The sequence below is a fragment of the Vidua chalybeata genome, chromosome 9 (assembly GCF_026979565.1).
Source record: "Vidua chalybeata isolate OUT-0048 chromosome 9, bVidCha1 merged haplotype, whole genome shotgun sequence".
Taxonomy (NCBI): domain Eukaryota; kingdom Metazoa; phylum Chordata; class Aves; order Passeriformes; family Viduidae; genus Vidua; species Vidua chalybeata.
In genome coordinates, this window is record NC_071538.1 from 14,601,589 (window position 1) to 14,620,924 (window position 19,336).

Sequence of the window (19,336 nt, forward strand, 5' to 3'; positions counted from 1 at the left end):
TGTTGACTTCTCTCCATCTGAATAGTCACACTTCAGGTGACAAAAGAGTTGTAAGGAGTTAACAGGAGACCCCCCCAGGTCCTCAAAATGCCCTGTTCAGGGTTTTAAGCACATAAGCATTGGTGCTAAAGATTATTTTAAGCCATGATTATAAGAAATCTATTGATCCTTTTGACACTATAATGACAGAGTAACCATTTTAATAAAACACCTATTAATCATGCATTAACCCTTCTTAGCTATTTATACACTGAATACCAAATCAACAAGGGTGTTCAAATTTCTAGGAGGCTTTTTGGAGGGAGAGAGAGAGGAGATTTCTTTAGATAACAACAACAAGAAGAAGAAAATAATGCAAACTTACAGAGGGGGAGAGTTAAAATCATACGATGAGTGGCAGTTGCAGACGCCTGGGGCCCTCTTTGGTTGTCGCTTCTATCTGGCAATCAATTGACAAGAAATTGAGATTATGAAACATTGTGCCTATGATCAAAGGAGGTGGGCATACTTCCCCCATCTGAGGCCAAATCTCCACTCCCCCAAGGGAACTAACATCAGGGAACACCAGTAATTTGGCCTTTGGCAGGTACGAGTCAATGCTGACACCAATTTTAGTGTGAATGTGTCCACCAGCCCCATGGGTCCTTATGGCAAACTTGGAGCAAGGTTGCTACACCCTAAAGGTGGATCCTACAGGAGTATCTAATATGCCAATAATTTTTTGTGAGAGGCTTCATCTGGAGCAACAAAGTAAAAAGAACAGGAAATTAGGAAAGCAAGCACTCCACCAGCTCAGGCCAGTTGGGAATGGGCACGGGTTGTTCACCCCCTCTCCTTGCCCTTCCTTGAAACCCACAGCATCAGTGTGGAATGGTTCAGCTTGCAGACCTGGACTGGCACAGCCCTGGGGCCTCTTGTGAAAGTGCTGGAGAGGGGGCAGACAGGGCTTCCTTCTGCCCCAACCGTTGCAGCCTCAGAAACCACAAAGTCCCCGGGTGCATTAGGAACTGCCTGGAGGCCAGAGCTTCCTGCAGGTGCCCCACGCTCATGAATCACACCTTGTCAGGGCCTGGGGTGCCCAACGGCTGGGTGACCGCTGAGATGCCCAGAGAGTCCTGCCCTGGGATGCACCTGCCTCCCCACCATGCCATCCCAGCCAGGCAAGGGTTAAGCAGGCATTAATCACACTGTTTGAGAGACATTTCAAAGCCTCTTCCAAATATTATAAAAAATGTCTTTAATCATCTAATAGCGTGAACTCCTCTGATGATGGATGGAAAGAAGTCGCCTCTCTCCTCCTGATCCTAACAGATGAGGCTGAAGAGCTGCTGCTCTGGGGGGGGGAAAGTTGGGGAGGGGGCTTGGGGAAGAGAAGGACATTTCTCAACCTCCCACCAGAGCAGTTATAAATATGAGGTCATACAGCAAGAGATGATAACACATTAAGGGCTCTTGAGATATTAGTCTGTCAGCCTCGTTAGACACAGCCTATTTGGGGCTGACTGTGTAATTAGAGGCTGGGGTACCCATAACTCATTGGTGTTTATATGGTAGGAAGGGCCTCCAGTCACCATCACCCTCAGCACTATGAGAAGTCATCTTCATCAAGCATTAAACCCCACTCCCTGCTGCAAATATAATCCTTCTGCCCCCAGTAAAAACTGCTCCTGTTTCCCTCCTCCTGCCCTTCCCACTAAGCCTGGAGCCCATTGCATGCTCAGTGCACCCACCCTCACCTCTCCCCTCCCTCCTAGGTGGGGAACAGGGTTACAACTTGGCCAAGGTGCCCCAAGGTGATGTTAGTGAACAAGTGGAAAAGTCCTGGCTCCCAATTCCCTTCCCATGGAACAGCCCATGGGGGGCAGTCCATGCTCGGCTCTGCAAGGGACTGCATCCCCCAAGAACCTCTAGACAACCTCCAGAGCAAGTTTGACCTGCACCCTTCTGCCCTCCAGGGAATAGCTCCAGGTTGGGCTGGAAACAGCTTGGACAAAAATGGTCCTGGGAAAGACTGAGCAGAAATAAGTCCAAGGAAAGACAAAACCATGCAAGAACGCCAGGAGAGTTTATCACTCCTGCCCTGCTGTGAGCATCCCCATGCGTGGTGGGGAAGCTAGTGAGGAGCTGGCCTTTCCACGTGCTCTCCAGTTTCTCAGTTCTGTCTAGGTGGCAGTGAGCACTGACACGGACAGACACTTCCCAGCCAACCCAGCCAAAAATTTGGACAAGTGAAACAGGGAAGGGGAGTGTTTCCCTTATGAAACCGGGCAGAGTACAGGCTGCACAAGTGCCGGCTCTGACTCGACAGGGAACAGACAGGGAGCAGTGAGCAGGGGGAGGCAAGCAAAAGCCAAACCCAGTGCCATGCACCCCACAGAGCTTTCCCAGCAGCACATCCCTCTAAGTCCTCTTGCTGTGTGACAGGAGGAAAATTAAGGCACCAGGAAGTGCAGGCACATCAAACGAGAAACAAGAGCCCTTGTTGCAGAAACTGCCTGACACTGCCAAGGTCCATGGCACAGCTACCCAATGCCTCATCCCCTCTCCCTGCTTGCCTCCTGTAGCCAGGGAGGGGGCAAGGGGTCTGCAGAGGAGGGGGCAACCCCATGGCTTCCCAGGATGAGGTAGGATAATGAATCCTGATGGGGGAAGTGACCTTTTCCAAATGCCACATGTCATTGGATTTTATATCACACCAGGACAATGTGCCATGGGTATTAAAATAGTTTTTCCAATAGAAGCATGCGTGTGTATGTGTGTGTCAGAGAAAGATGTGAGAAAAATAAAATTAAGATGTGAAAATTAGGCTGCGTCCAAACACGGCCTTTAGAAAAAGACTTGGATCCTCACAGAGCAGGACTGGAAGAAAAGATGCATGCTTTTTGCTCCAGAGATCACAGATGGTTTTGTCAAAAGAATATGAGTTGTCCAAACCCTGACAGAAAAAGAGAAAAGGAACTTGAGTCCTGATCTCTGTTTCTAAAGTTCTGCAAAGACTTTCAACTCTACAGTGTCCTTCTGCTGTGGAGGGACACCTCCAGAGCTGCTCCACCCATGGAGGCACGTACAGATGCATGTGGAGCACAGATCACCTTGCACATGTGCTGCTGGACACCCACAAGTGTTAGTCTGGTGCATAAGGAGACGGCCAAGTCTTGCATGATAGACAATGCCAACTTGCTCAGCCTCAGCTGGGATGCAAAGCAGCCCCTATCCCTGTGGGCCAAGCCTAAAGATGTGAGCAGAGCATCCATGGAGTTACCCATACACACAGGTATGGACATTCTCCCCATATACGCCAGGATACATTCTGATGTGAAAACACAATGTGAAAAGGGAGGCAATGGAAGCCAAATTCACTTGAACTCCAGCCTGTTCCCTCAATCTGCAGGGCAATTGTCCGGCTGAAACAACAATTGTCTGGCTGGGACAAAAAAAAAAAAAAAAAAAAAAAAAAAAAAAGGGACAAGCTGTGTTTGTTTATTCAGCTTCTTTTTCCCTCTCTCCTCTCGACAATACCCTGACACTGTGTCCTGCCGCGCCAGGACTGCAACCCCAAAGGGCTAAATTTGTCCCAGCTGGAGCCCTGTTTACAAGCCTTGTCCTGTTTACAGCATGGTCCATCCTGCCCAGGGCCAGGCAGTGGCCATCTCTGGGGTGGACAGTTCAAGCCTCACCTTCCTTGGCCTCTGCTGTTCCTAGGATGCCCATGTGGTCCTTGGAAAGATGCCCAACTCCCTGCACTCCCTATGTACTAGCACACATGATAGCTCTGCGGCCCCCTGCCCGTCTGGGAAGCAATGAGGAGATGTGGGCTTGCATGGGCTGCTGCTTGTCCAGCATAGTTCTGTGGTGGTCCAGGTGGCTACAGCCTCCATCAGTGCTGGCTGGTGGCAAACCACCCCCAGGAAAACATTGTTTGTAAGCTCAGCAATGAGAGTGCAGCGCATTCCTTGTGAAGCCAGCTGGGAACAGCCATGTTCCACTGTGAAAGCCTTAGAGGAGCTGCATGGCTCATGCAGCCATGCCTGCATGCTCTGCTCTCCATATCTTACATTGCAGTCACTTTTTTTCTTGCTATCAGTCATCCATCCCCCTCTTCCTGATGGGCTCACTTGGCCTGGGAGGGCAAGGCTGGCAGGAGCTTAGCTCCTCTTCTGGATGACAGAACTGGGTATCACTCCAGGAGTCTGAACGGCTGAGCCTGGACAGACATGATGGGTTGAAGGCTTTGAGAACAGACTAACCCTGGGGAGCTGGAGGAGGAGTGCTTACTGCCAAACCCCCCTTGCACTCTTCCCACACTGATTCCCATCTCTGCTGGTATACAGTGGCCTTGCTCTGCTGCAGAGTGATGGGACCTCATCTGCCTTCCCTCCAGTATGGGGGTCTCCTGCCATCCCAGGCTGCCTCACCTGCAGGAGCTCCTTTTGGCAGGACTCAATTGGCAACATCCAGGCTCTTATTTGCTGTTTAATGAGTTCCAGCTAATGAATCCCAACACATGAAAGGTTTTCATTAAACTTTGTCTTGCTGTTAGCATTGGCTACAAGTTTGGAGAGGCTAGGAGTCACAAGAGTGGTTTCAGGGGTGACTGAAAACTCTCACCTAGGAGCCTGTGTGCCACCTTCTGCCCTGTCACCCTTTCCATGTCCATGCCTGGTGTCAGTGGATGCAGAGGGGATGTGAGAGCCCCGTGGATGTGAAATGAAGCAGCTGATCTTGTGCTACTGCAGCATCCTTTATCAGGGCAGTGAACAGAGGCTCACCTCATCCCCAGTGGCAGGGCCACTGCTCTGCAGTGATGGATCCCTCTTTGTACCTGCTAGGGGCTACAGCCACTTAGGCTTAATGAGTGAGCAACCTCCAGCACTTTGATGATGTAGCCTTTTCTCACACAGACCCGGTGGAAAACACTTCCTGATGTTGCCCTGGGAAGCCTCCTGCTTGAAACCAGGAGTCCTGGATCACATGTCATGGTAAGGAGCCCAATGTGTGTATATGGAGGGGAAAGAAGGCTCTCACACAGAGACCCTGACCTGGGTTCAGCTCCCAAACTGGATGAGGGGCTCAAATCTCAGTGCCCAATGCTGCATCTGTGCAAGGAGGGGTCCTGGATCAGCTGAGTCTGGACCAAGGCTGCAGTTGCTGCAGGCAAAGAAGCAGAAGAGCGAATTACCAAAACCTTGCTGCTGCTACATTTTCTGGAGACAGATTGTCCAGAGCAATGCCATGGTGACACTGTGATGGTGTCCATCTTCCAAGTACCTCCTTATCTCTCACTGCTCACACCTACCTCACTTCTTGCCTACAGCCCAGTTTTGGGTTTATTTGTAGCCTGGGTGGGAGGAAGCCTTTCTGCACTCTGTGCTCTGACTGGCATCACATGGTAAAGCAGAAGCTCCAGGAAGAGCAGAAGAGGGGTTGTACACCCAGCCCACCTCACTATCCAGAGTTTTGGAGACCACCTGTCCATGACTGTGGGTGGGGGTGAATTTGAGCATAAAGGCCTGTCTACATGAAGTGCTGCTCCTGAGAAGCTCCCCATGCTGGGCATTTCCTATTCCCAAAATAATACTTTCTTTGCTCAAGTTCACCAGACCCCCTTTCATTCTGAAATACAAATGGAAGTTTTGGGGAATATTTCAAAAGTCAGAAGATCACCCCCACCCTTCATTCATGTTCACTTCCAAATACAGGCAGGACTTTAAGGGAAGGGCTAATGGAGTGGCACATCTGCACACAAACACGTACGTCTGTGCCCCTTACACGTGCAGCTCCTCATCTCCGGAAGAAGATCTTCTTGTCAGGAAGTCACGGCCCTGATTACTTTGTCTTCTACGTTTAAGAACATCCCTAACTGCTCCTTGGATAGCTCAATTAGTAAAGTGAATATATTATATAAAGTCTAAAAGATTAAACTATCATAGGCAGCCCATAATTTCATGAAGAAGTCAGGGGAGCATATCCCTCTTATTAACTCTATAACAAATGTGATGAAAATGTTCAAATAGAATGTTAATGCAATGTTACGTGTAATTTTCCCAGGCGATTTTCTGCTGAAATATTTCTTTATTAATAGTAATTGAGGGTATAAATTATGAATGAGGCGATTTTCTCCTTTCACTGGGAAAGACGTACTAATGGCAATAATTCTTTATAATAATTTTTTGGGGGGGAGAATGGGGAGGGAGTTAGGGTGAGGGGTTTAAAGAAAAAAAATCTTTAAAGGAATTGCAAAATATATAGACTAGCAGTGCATGTTTTATGGCAGGGCACTGTATTTTATATCTGTGTGCTGGCCATCAGTCCTGTGTGGGTCTGTACTGCACGTGCACGAGGTTTGGGCCTCTGGCAAAGGCGATTTCCTCCTCTATTCTACGTATGTAAAGCCTGACATGAAGTACAGGGAGTATGAGAGCACCAATGCTGTGAGTCTGCAAATTCAGGACTCCCTGTTTCACTGTTTAAAGGAAAAAGTGGCAGGAAGCACACGATGAGCCACAGGGAATTGTGGTTACTAGGTGGGTACTCAGGGATGAGCAGGTTAGTGGTACAGGCTCTTGTAAATTTAATACAGACTCTGACACTTTCCCATGTTCTCACCATAACCAAAAGCACTTCTTTGTGCTTTTGTTCAGGGTTTTTTTGGGGTGTGTTTTACCGCCAATTCAGCCTGCTAATCCTGAGCCCCAAGCACCTCCATGTTCGGAGATGTGTGGCAGTGATGCTTGCTCCTACAGCCACTGAATCTTGTGCAGCCTTGAAGCGGGGTGAGACTGGGGGCAATGCTGACTTCCAAATGCCACCCCCCTCCCCTCTGTGGGACAGAGCCTGGGGACACACACAAGGCCAGCCCAGGGCCATGCGCTCACACACCACAGACAGGCAGCACCAAGCAGCACAGCTGCTTGCAGGAAAACAAAAAGTCCTTTTGGTGACACCAGAATGAAAGAGGCATTTTACAAGGATTTCAGAGCTTGCTCTCCTTCAGGTTTGTATGGTTTTTTCAACATACTGAATGATTTCAAAATTTTTCCACTCAATTAAAAGAAATGCTGGTTTGAATGCTGGCAATTCTTAGCCCCTTCCTCCTGCACACATCTCTCTTTTCAAAGAAAGACAAAGGTATAGTCTCCCTTAAAGGTAAAGGATGGTATCCCTTAAATTTTCATTACACTTGAATTGCCTTTAAAAAACCTTCTGAAAGGTTTAAAACTTTCATAGCAAAGAATCCACTTTCCCCCACAATTTTATTTGAAACTTTTCCCAGGAAGGAAACTTTTCAAACAAGTTCTAGTCTACAACGAGCATAGGAAGAAAAACTCCTGACTCCAGGCCTTTGCCATATGTACTAAAGAGCTTCAACTAGCTAAAAAATGCCTCAGGTAAGGACTTCCACTGAGAGTGGCCAGCACATGCTAGCACCCAGCAAGGGGTAGAGGTCTTGGACACCCATGCACAGGGGTGCAGATGTGCCCCACACGAGTGCAGATGTGTTGAGGAGTGGGTGACTTTGCTCCACCCCAGGGCAGCTCTTACAAAGTGGGGGATTCCCCCTGCTCAGGCTTCTCCCTGAGCTCTCCACTGGACTGGAAGAAGAGCTAGAGGTCCTTCTGCAGCCAGCTGACTGTACTGCCCTGTCTCTCCCCTTCTCTGGAGCCACAGACCCTCAGGCCCTGCCCGTGGCTTACTCCACACCAGCAGGCTGTGCGAGAGGCTGCAGAACAGCGGACAAAATCAGCGTGATCCGTCACCAACCCTCCTCAAAATTAGGTTAATAATTTATGATGTTAAATGGGACAGTTAATAGCTGGGCCAGATGATTCCTCAGCTAATCTAGAGCATGGGCTGAGCTGCAACGAGTCCTCTGAGAGTTCATTACACTCCCCAACCCTCGGCGCTAGTGCTTTTGGCTCGACTGATACCTACAGGAGGCTGTGGCTGGTGCTGCTGGCAGCACGCCTAAGACTTGCCCCTCATCAATTAAGAGAAATAAGGAAATCGACAGGAAAATTAATTTCCAAAGAGACAATGCTTGTGAAACCTGCACTGCCCTCAGAAAGCCGGGGGGTTATCTGGGAATCCGTGCCTGCCTGGGAGGAGGTCGCGTTTGCTGTCTCACTGAACGAGGTCAGGCTGCTTTCCTGAGGGCTGGGAGAGCAGGCTCAAGAAAGCAGCTCAACTAAAGGTGCTTTCACTTCTGGGCCAGTCCCAAGCAGGCTCCTTATGAGGGAGGGTGCTCAGCCATATTTGTGAGGAGATGCACAACACACACCTGCTGCTTAAAGCCCCCCAGTGCATTGTGGCTCTCTGGCAGCAAGGATTTACTCCCTGACAATGCACATTCCCTACAAAATCTCAGAGATGAGGGGTCGGGATGAGAAAGTTCATCAGGTCTTTTCTGTCAAGGAAACAGAGCAGGCTTGAGACAGTCAGGGTGAGACAGTTAGAGTGCTCTCCAGGACCAGCCCTCACCCAGAGAACAGCCATGGGTGGATCAGCTGCCTGCCTGTCTCTCTGACCTCCCTCTCACTGGAGATCAGATCAAGCCCAGCCACAGAAAACAAGCACTGGATAAAATAGCTTCCTTTCACCAAGACCTCAGCCTCTGTCTGTGCCCTGAGCCACTCCATGTCCCCCACCCTTTTTGCTTCCTCCTTGGTTCCAGCAACCTTCCTAGAGTGCAGGACAAGCTTCCCAGCCACAGCCAAAAAATGCAAGGAATTACCAAGAGTACATCTTGTCAGTGTGATGGAGGCTTTCCATCCTATCCAATGTAAACAGATCACTGGGGTCCAGGGCACCTGGAGACAACAAAGACCCTCTGGTACTGACAACATTTGAGTCCTACTTTGCCCATCCTTTTTTGCTTCTTCCTTCTCAAAAGCCAGATTCTGCAAGACAGAAATGCTTCAGAAAGCTTGCTGTCTCTTGAGATCATGCTCAAGAGAAACAAAAAGTAAGCAGGGACCCCCACCTCATTGATCTCAGCTGTATGTGGAGGCAGGAATCCCTTTGCTCCAGCATCTCACTGGGGGTGTTGTAAAGCAGTGCCAGCCTTAGGCGAACCTGGAAGAGGGTGGCACAGGCGCTCTTCTCTCCAGAAGAGCTAGAGATGGGTACCCTTGAGTATGGCACTTCAGACAGCCTAAATCTATTTTACAAATAGAAAAACTAAGTCGCTAAGTATGAGTAACCACTCAACATCAGCAGCAATAGCAGGTGAAGGGACTAATTCCTCCAACAATCTAAGGTTCCCAGTATCAGCATGTCCATATCCTGCCCTTAAGTGGGAGCTTGAGACAGACCCAATGGGCTAAAAAGTGACTGGCTGGGCTACAAGCGCAGGCTGCTGCAGCCAGATGTGCACTGATGACTCGTGCAGATGTTGGCCCTGCAGCACGTTTGGGCAGTAATTCCCCTTCTCCTTTCCACATTCCTGCTCTGCCAAATTCAAACCATGCGCACTGCGGGGGCATTATCTGCAATTACAGCTTTCACACGTCGGGGCTGGTTTCACTCAGCTGGGGGACAGCAGCGAGAAGTAAGGGCATCCACATAGTGGGATTCTGCAGCCATTCGCCCTGCCCGTGTTAGAGGCAGCCAGTGCTGTCTCACCCCTGCAGCTCCCTCCCCTCCGCCAGAACCCCCTCCCAGGTGGGAAAATCAAGAAGGCCAGGGCCAGCAGCAGAGTCAGTTTTCCTTCCAGCTTCTGCCCAAGTGAGTACGGGAGAAATGACCATTAGGGGGACAACAAATGAGGCTGCCAGACCCTGGGGGGGGGACATGTGCAGTAACTTGAGGCTGAAGCGGAAATAGCTCCAGTCAACCCACTTAGAAAATCATCATTACTGTAAAATTTATGGCTGACATGAGCTTGTCTGAGAGATATGACTATTTAAAGGCAGCCAAAGCCTCCATTTATAATAATGTGAGGGAAGGGGGGATAGAGAGAGATGGGGCAGGTTTGAAGATCAAAGGGGCATCTGGGAAAGCAAAGGAGACTCTGTTTGCCTGGGCAGCAGGGGCAAAGGGACAGGGGCTTGAGCGCAGAAAGGGTTGGTGTGGTGGGGCAGGACACTGTGTCCTAGGGAAGGGAGCAATCCTCTGCCATGGCTCTGCTGTCCCAGTCCCTGAGACCACAGCATTCTCTGTGGCCTCTGCCAGTCACTCCTGCCTTTGGGGCTGACAAAGTGCCACCACTTGGGTGCAAACTGTCCTGGACCCCAGGCACACAGGTGAGGTCAGCACCATCCAGGCAGTTCTGGACAGGGCCACCATCACCCACTCAGGGTGTGCTACAGCATTTGCCAGGAGTGTGCTTGTAATTACATGAGAAGAAGAAGGCCATTGCTGGGACAGAGAGACAAAAAAAACAGTGACAGGTTTGGAAGACAACAAGCAAATGCCTACAAGGCTCAGTTTCTTTTTTTCCTTCTATTTGTCAAGGACAGAAAATTAGTCCTGGTGGGGGACTCCTGATAGGCCATTGCTGTACCTAGGCCCTTAGCTGTCCTTGTTAGGTGCACTTCCCTCAGGGCTTTATAAAGAGGATCATGTAATCACTCATTGAGGCTTGTCTGGGGAGCACCTCATCCCAACAGCAAAGCCAGAAAGAAGTCCCACTTGCCAGTTCCTTGGGCCAGGCCATCTCGTCAACCCTCACCTCCCGTCAAAGAGAAATGCTTCAAATTTGCTGGTGGATGGACCCCAGGGATGCCCATCTTGAATGGAGACACACTGCATGTCCCACCCAGCATGTCCCTGTGCCATGCTTCCCTGTGGATGTGCAAGGGAATATGGCCCCTAGGCATGAGCAAGTTGGAAATGTGCACAGAGGTATGGATGAGCTCTCCACTGAGGCACCCCCAGAAGGTTGATGGATGCAGAGCAGCAGACTGCAGGACAGCACTCCATGCCATCCAGAGCAGGGAGCAATCCCTGGAGGGACCTCCCTGCCCAGGGACCGCATGGAGCCAGTCACTGGCATTCCCGTCTGGGCTCTCCTCCCCAGTCGGGCTGCTCCCTGTCCTTCGGGGATGGCAATGGCTCCTCACCTGATTGAATTTCCAGGCCATCACTTGCTCTCCCTGCAGCTGCGAGGCACGATCGCCCTCCCGGCAACCCCACGCTCACCCCGCGGAAGGAGGGGCTAATTCAGTTAGCCCAGTGGCATTAGCTGCCGTGAAGAATAACCCGCCAACAAGGGCCTGCGAGCCTGACACAATATTAAAGACCCCACTGCCCTCACTTGGGGCAGATTAAGCTGGGCTCATTGCTTTAATGCTGCACTCCTCAGCCGGGCTCCCTCCAAGGCTCTGCACCTTAACTGTATTACCCCAGCACCGATGTGCTTGACCTGACGATATTGCTCCCACTGATAATTCACCTCCCAAGAAACTTTGCCTTTTTGACCTCCTGCTGGAGTAGGTTCTAACCCCATGGAGCAGGGCTACCCCTGCATCCCACCATCCACAAGCTTGCTTTCCCTCAGCATCATCTCCTGCCTCCCTGATCTATTAGGGGCCTTCTTCTGCCAAGCTCAGGCAACTTGCCCCTGAAAACAGGTCACTGTGGTGATCCCAGGATCCCAGTCTTTATCAATGACTGCACTGACGTGCACAATGAACATGTGGCACATCCGTGGGTGTGCAGAGGATGAAGAATGTAATTTACAGCACCAAGGATGCGCGAGACATCCCAGCTCACTAACCTCATCTGAGGTACCAAGGCTCTCTCACTAGCAATGTGAAGTGATGCATAGAGGGAGCATTGGGTCCTTCCTGCTCCCAGGGATACAGATGTCTCATCTGACCCAAGGAAGCAATCAGGAAAAACACCCAAATACCAGCCTAGAGGGAGTCTGGGCTCCAAGTGAAACTCAACAGAGCGCTGTGGGAGCAAGACATGGGGTCATCCTGCTGCTGCCAAGCACAGGCAGTGCCAGCATCATCTTGGCTTGGCAGCAGCCACTGCCTCCTCTCACCCAAAAGCTGCCAGCAGCTGTCTTGTGCTCTTATCCCTGCTTAACCCTGTGGCCTGCAAGCAACACAGGGAGAGTCCGGAAGATGCTGTCTGCTTGGGCTGCTGGCTCACACAGCCTTGCTTTTCATGGGAAACAGCACCAGCGTGGAATGACTTTCCCACTTAGTCAAAACCAGAGGGCCACTGTATGCTATAAATCTCCAAAATGAAATTTTTGAACATGGAAAACCCACCTATTCTGAGAAAAAAAATAGTCTGATTTAGCTACCTATTGACTTCTCCTCTCCTCACCAGAAAATCATAATAATCTACACCGACCTTTTCCTCTAATTATTGGCCACGATATCACTGATATAATATTATTGTTATGTAAAAAATAGGTTGAATTGCTGGATGCTCTATCTCACCTCCTTGGAAAGAAGCAGGTTAGCATCAGCAAATTGTAGCTCCAGCCCTCAACCCAAAACAAGGTATCTGCTCCCTCCTCTGCTCCTTTGCCTTTGCACAGGTGGTTTTTATACTTGCCTTGCACAGTTAATACTTGGGTAGTGTATATCTGGTGTCTTTATATAACTAATGTATATGTATAGACATTACTATTTACACTAAAAAATAATAATGACCAGGCAATGCTCACAACAAGCAAGACCTTCTTTTGGAAACATTTTGCTTCCTTATTTTCTGATTTCACTACTCAAAGGTGTGTTTCCTGTTTTTTTTTTTTTTTTGAAGAAACAAAACTAGAAAAAGGAACGAACCTAAACTTCCACTCGTAACTCAGACCACAAGTCTCGGTGTTTTTCTTAATATTAAAACTTTTGGTGAGGCTATGTTTGACCCAGTGCTGCTGGCACAGGAAGCAGAGCAGTTGTGAAGCCACATGGTTTGATGGCTATCAGGACAGAAGGGGTTTATTTTGAGGTTTGCCATCACTCAAAGGGTTCTGTGACTCTGGGGAAGGCACAGCATCTCTCCCTCTTCTGGATCCCCTCTGCCCTCCTCTGGGTGCATGGAGATTTCAATAGGTGCAGAACTTTGCTGCTGCCTCCCACCTGGGGCAGAAGGAGCTTTCCAGCTCTGCCATCTCATATCCTGAATTTGCTGGCTGAATCACTGCTCAGAAACTGTGCTTGTCCCTGGTGCTCTGCCCAGAGACTGGCCAGTCCTGAGACCTGTCCTAACCTGATACAGCTGCCATCCTGAGCAACACCAGTGGCAGAAAGTTTTCAGGGACACAAATTAAGTCAACAGACAATAGCAGAGCTGGTATGGTAACTACATGGGAAACACAAAGGCTTATTCCCTCTACTGTTCTCCTGGAAAGAATCCCTTCAGCTGTTCACACATATATTGTTGAGCAGGGACTGAATCCAATCCTGCTTACGCAGGCTGTGATGTGGCTGAGGACGGGGCAGATCCACACTGCTGGAAGCAGGAGCAAACCCTGCCCTTGGTGTGCAGCCAAACGGATCGGAAACAAGGAAGGGTGTATGGCTTTTACAAGCCTTTCTTTAAAAAGGTGGGCAGTGTCAGAGTAGAGACAGGCCTCAAATTTAGGCTTGGGCAAAGAGACAGGAACCATTCATTCCACATTTTGCAGTTAGCTCACTTGGGAGGTGAATGGAAAATGGTTGATGTGAACACTTTTTCCTACTGGAGTTTATTTTTTTAAGTGCAGTGTATTAAAACTGAGGCCTCTGCCCTGCCACAGGGCCTGAGCTAACCTCACCACCGTGCCCGTCCCCAGCTCCAGCAAAATCCCTGTGCTGTGCTCCTCTGCAGATGGGCAGTGCCTGTGGGCAGAGCCTACAGCATCTCTGTGCTTTTCCACCCACTGGTGCAGAAAGAGATTGGTCAAGCCAAAACCATCCCCACAAAGGGGAGCCACCTGTGCCATCGTGGGGACAAGGAGTACCTTTAGCGCCACCAGGAAGGTGACACAGGACTTTGGGCCCTCTGCTTCTCACCCTTCTGACATGACCCCTCCTGCTAGGGGGAGATTTAAGGTGCTCTTATATCTCCCTGCTGTAAATGGCCTCATAAAAGTGACAGAACGACGTTCATATGGATGCTTGTTAAAATTTTATTACTAATCACCACCAAAGTTAGCTGCTATATTTAACCTAGGCTGGGGGAAAGAGGGGAGGGGACACTGCCTGGGCAGGATGGAGATATCCAGTTCAGAAAGCAAAGGCAGGACAGGCTGATGAGTGGCCCTGACGTAGCTTATGGACACAGACAAGGGTCTGCTTCAGCAATTGCAAATAAAAACCCCAGAGCCTTCACCCTCCGCTCATCAGCAGCAGCCACAAGCCTTTTACAAGCCCTAATCCAAGAACAGGATGGGCTTGTGGTGAAGAACAAGGCTACAGATCAGAGACTCAGCTGAACTCCCATCTCTGTCACAGCCTCCCCATGTAGCCCTGGGCTCTTCCCTGTGTGGAAGTGCCTGTGCAAAGTGGATGGGGACAGAGATTTAACGAGACAGCCAGCTCTTCAGGCTGGGGAAGTCTCTCATTGGTGTGCAAGTGCCTGGCAGTCCTAGGATGACTGAGGCCTCTCCCTTGGGGCTGCAAGGACACACAGTTAAGCTTCTTTTCCTGTTTCAGTCAGATTTTGTCCTTGCAGGTAAAAGAAATGCTTGGAGAAGAGTGAAGAAAGCCCAAGGATGCTAGCTGTCTTGGCAAAGCGGAAAGTTCAACGGTTGCAAAGGTGTCACAGGGCACTTCCAGACATGTTCTTGCTGAAGCACCTCTGGGAAAGGGCCAGTGAGGAGTTCTGCTTTCTGCAATGTAATTGGGAATGGTAGGAAAATATTTTATTGATGCAGCGAGGAAGGAGGCAGAGGGAGAAAAGTCTCACAATTAAAATAAACAGCTTTGAGTGTCCCCTCGATTTGGTAATGGAATCCATATGACTATAGGTTTCTGAAGAATGAAAGACAAAGTATTGCTTATAAGACTTCAGCTACCAGTTCACCTTCCTGCCTGCCTGTACAGCAGAGGGGAACAGGAGAGGGAGACATGCTCCTCTCTGAGGATGCTCTCAGAAACCTCCCCGGAATTCCCCATCTGCATCTCCTTACAGATTCATGCACCCCCAGGTGTTTTTGGCAGGTCCAAACATCCTCATCTACCCTCATACTTGCTGTACTTAAGCATCACTGAGACCACTGCCGTTTGGCTCCCCATCACTGCTTCCCAGTTACCTCGTTCCTGGCACTCTAAGGGAGCTGCTGTCTGTCAATCCTCACATCCATCTTTAGAGCCCTGTATAAATCTCCTAGATGCCTCTTTGCTCCCTATATATCTATCTAATTAATGTTAGTGTAAGTAAAGCACAGCCTTTTCCCCTTAATAAGCAGAGTGCTGACTTTATTACAGGTCTTCCCCCCCCCTTCTTGCTTCAGTGCTTTAAATCATGTTCAGGAAAGCGCTTACGAAGGGAAAGGCTGCGCGTCACATCTTGCCGTGCCTTCGCCCCGGCACGGCTGGGGAGGGCCATGGGGACTGGGGAGCAGAGGGCAGCAGGAGGAAATTGGACAGGATGTGTTCAGAGCGATGCCAAGAGCTCTGCACTGCCAGGTTCCTTGAGGTCAGGGGAGAAGTCAAAGGCCATCGATGTGTTGTCTGGCTGAAGGCAGAGTCCAAGCAAAACAAGGTGTTAAATGTCTGCTAATTAGAAGTGTCAAAACAGGACTGGAAAGGCAGTCATGGCTGGGGAGGGCCTGGAAATGTGATAAGTGGGGCTTGGTGGAGAGGGAAATGAAATCCTGGGTCTCCAGACCACACTGTAGGTGAAAGTGGGGAGGCTCCTGCAGCTGCAATTGCTCTTCTCTGAGACTTTTTTGTTCAGAAATCCTAAATGTGAGATGTAAAGGACGTGGACTCAGAGACAACAAGCTCTGTTGCATTTCCTATGTATTCTTAGGATTGCAAGAAGCAGAGAAGATTTTATAAATGTGTTATTTGACTCTTCAATGTTAGCTCTCTGTCTTTCTCTCTCTGAGATCCCCGTCTTCCACTTTTACTCTCTGTCCCATGGTAAGTGTTGTTCTTCCTTCCTTCCTTCCTCTCCCTCATTGCTCTCAGGCTGCCTTGGACTGGGTGCATCAACCTCTGCCTGCCTGCAGGCACTAGGGGTTGCTGAAGACGATGGATAATGCAGAAGGGAGACCCATAACTTCCACTTTCTTGAGGCTGCACAGCAAATTGCTGGTGAGAAGTGATAGAGGAAAATGTGGCCTGCAGGCTGGGCTTGGCTCAGCTCTGTGGTGACTCTCAAGCCCTTTGGCAGCTCCTTCTTCTTGTGCATCACATGGATGTGGTGTTTGATACTAATCCACAAGCACTCAATTTCAGAGAGAGCTGGGGACACTGCTGGAGGGGATACCTCTGGAGGGGACACCATGGACAGGTTGCTCAAGCTCCTGGTGCCCAACCACATCATGCATATGAGAGCATGTGCCATCAGACCCCTTGCAGCCAGAGAAAAACACCTGGCCTCCAGCAAGCCAGGCACAGGGAAATGATCCTACTGCTACACCAAGCCACAACCCAGTCATTCTCCGATCAGCTCTGGAGCCAGAGGGCTGTCCTGAAAGTGTTAATGCTCCCCCTGGCCTGGGGTGAAAGGGTTACCCATGTTGTGTTCAGATTCTTTGGCTGTAATGTGATTTCTTGGCTCCTGTGTATATATTTATGCAGTTTTGTCCACACTCCTGCCCACTCCCCCCACACGGTGGCTATCGATCAGGCTAATGGAAGGGATCCGATTGCACATGCTCCGACGTGCTCCCAACAGCCTCGCCAATGCTGGCCTAGCCAATCAATGCCGAGGTGCCCCCGAAAATTTCCCATAATCTGATTTGAAGATGTGTTATCACTTAATAAAATCCACACTTGCCCTTCCTCTTCCCCCTCTTCTGAAATGCATTTGCACTTTGGCTCTGCCATGCCCCTGCATCCTGCCAGTCTCTGAGAGAAGGACCACGGAGTGGCCAGGGGCTAAAAATGCCCTGCCTAAGTAAGGGAGGAATGGAGTATGGGAAATCTGTTCTTTCCTGGGTAATCAGCACAGCCCAGCATTGCCAGGGAACACACGTGGTGACACAGGCTGGTGTGTGAGTACTACCTGCTCCCTGCTTCCTTTCACGATGCAGTGGCTGTAAGGATGGCAGTGAAAAAAGGGGATGAATAATGTTCCTGTTGAAAATATGGTGAAAAATGATATCATTCTTCTGTAGCCTGTCAAGAAACATTCCCGTGGTCTTTGGAAAACAATTCCCTACAATGTATGAAAACACCAAGGATATTTCTGGTGCCAATGGGTGTCTGCTTTCTGATCAGCTTGCACAGCAGTGACAAGAAGAAAGTCCTGGGCAGTTGGGGCAGGACACCAGTGGGGTTTAAATGAGATACTTCCTGACACTGTGTCTTCTCCAGGGAGAATTGTTTCTCCAAGTGTTGCGTATAGGTAAAGCCTTATAAAATAAGGGCCTTGTTACCCTTGTAAAATCATGGCTCAGACCTGCTACTTAGGCTAAGTATAAGGGAACTATGGGAGAGTGACTGAGCTGGGATAGCAGTAGAGACACATGAGAGACGTGCTGCACGACTGCTTCATGTTCACATAGTGGTGTAGGGTGGTTGGTTGACTTGGGCTTGTTGTGCCTTAAAACTGTGTAAACTGATAACTGGCTAACTGCTTTAAAAGACCTGGTTTTTGCAATAAAGCAGCTCTCCTTTGCACTGCCTGGGGACTCTGCATTGCTCTGCATTGTCACATCCTAGAAGAGCAAAGTCAATGGTTCCTCCTACTCTAACCAGACTAATCCTTTGTCCCTTCCTGGCCTTCTGCTCCAACAGAAATCTTGGTGCTACCTTGATGGTACACCTCTGTTTCACAGGAGGGGACACAAAGGGCTCACGGTTCCTGAGCTATCAGGCTGGTTACAAATGGGAAGATGACCACAAACAAGTCTGTCTTCTCCTACCCTTGTCTAATAGAGGGAGGATGATGGTGCAGGATGCACACTCCAGAGGTGCCATCTTTTAAAGCTCTGCCCCTAAAAGATAGGAGTCTCCTCCCATAGCAGAGCAAGAAGCCATGCATGCAGGGAGCCATGTCTGCCTGGGGATCCAGGGACAGGCACATGCCAGCCGCAGGATGAACCTGAGCCCTACGGATCGATGGTGTGTGGGGCTCCTCCCTGGGGCCTGAAACCCGACACTGAGGTTCAATAATTCAGGGGGAGAGCTATCAATGGCTTCTCAGCTCTTCAGAGAGGAGAGCAAATTGAAAGGCTTGTCAGGAGTCAAAACAGAGCAGGGCAAAGCTGGGCTGAATGTCAGAGAGATTAAACAGGCAAAAAGCCACAGGGATGGGGATGAGGACAGGATGAGTGGGGAGGCCATTGCTTTTTATGGGTCACTTTGGCAACCATGGGAGCAGTCCAACTGCAGCAGAGCAGAGCCCTCTCATAGCTAGATGGGTGACCAGTGCTCCAGGAAAGCTCTTGGACCAAGAGGGTTTTCAGCAGCTCTGACTACTAAGGTTAAGGAGCCTGATGGCATGAGGCTCTCCCAAGCTTAGACACTATGTCACTTAACACCTCCACAGAGTGACCTTCTTGTTGCTGTGCTGGTGCAGTTGGGGGCCAGGGCAGAGGGGACTCATGCCAAGGTTGTGTGTCCCATTTCAAACAGTGCCTTGCATGGGGAGAAGGATGAGACCAGTCCTATGATAGCCTCCTGTGGTAGAAAATAACTCTTCCAGGCCCAAGTGGGACACTGCACCAACAGTGCATGATAAATAATGGTGATATTTCAATAGACACAGGTATGATAATGAAGAGCTATTCTTCTTTTGCAAAGATCACTTGTAGAATTAAATATTTATAAATGATATTTAGACTTCTAGTCCTGTAAAATGCCTTTTTTTATACAGATAATATATGTTGACTTGTTGGAGAACCAAACCAGTTTGATATGATTAAATACAGAGCTGACATGATTCATGCCCTTTCTTCCCCACTTGCCAGCCTACAACATATGCAAGACTCTTTCAATATGTTTCTACAGACATTCACATTTAAAAAAAAAATTAAAAAATAATAAAGCCACAACCATCCCAGCTGCATAATACATTGAAATCCTCCCAACACCCCAAATGCCTCTATCAACTTTGTAGTGTCTGGCTTGTAAGACGAAGTATTTCATACCACACCAGGCAGTTTTTTTTATGGACAGAGTTTCATTTGTGCTTTACATGTGATTTATCCAGCTCTGGTGGCTGACCCTGCAGGCCCTCATGTGGGGACCAAGAGGCTGAACTGGCAGTGATGATC

General features: G+C 49.4%; 1 protein-coding gene across 4 annotated transcripts in view; it reads right to left on the reverse strand.

Annotated features, from left to right (window-relative positions):
• The window catches only part of RNF220 (ring finger protein 220), a 213,973-nt gene that overhangs the window by 129,812 nt on the left and 64,825 nt on the right, over nt 1–19,336 (reverse strand). For 2 of the 4 annotated variants that reach the window (XM_053949884.1, XM_053949883.1), the window contains exon 2: nt 365–439. The exons of the other annotated variants lie outside the window; for them this stretch is intronic. In XM_053949884.1, the coding sequence (XP_053805859.1) occupies nt 365–439 (75 nt within the window). The remainder of the gene's footprint in view (nt 1–364; nt 440–19,336) is intronic. 4 annotated transcript variants of the gene reach the window in all.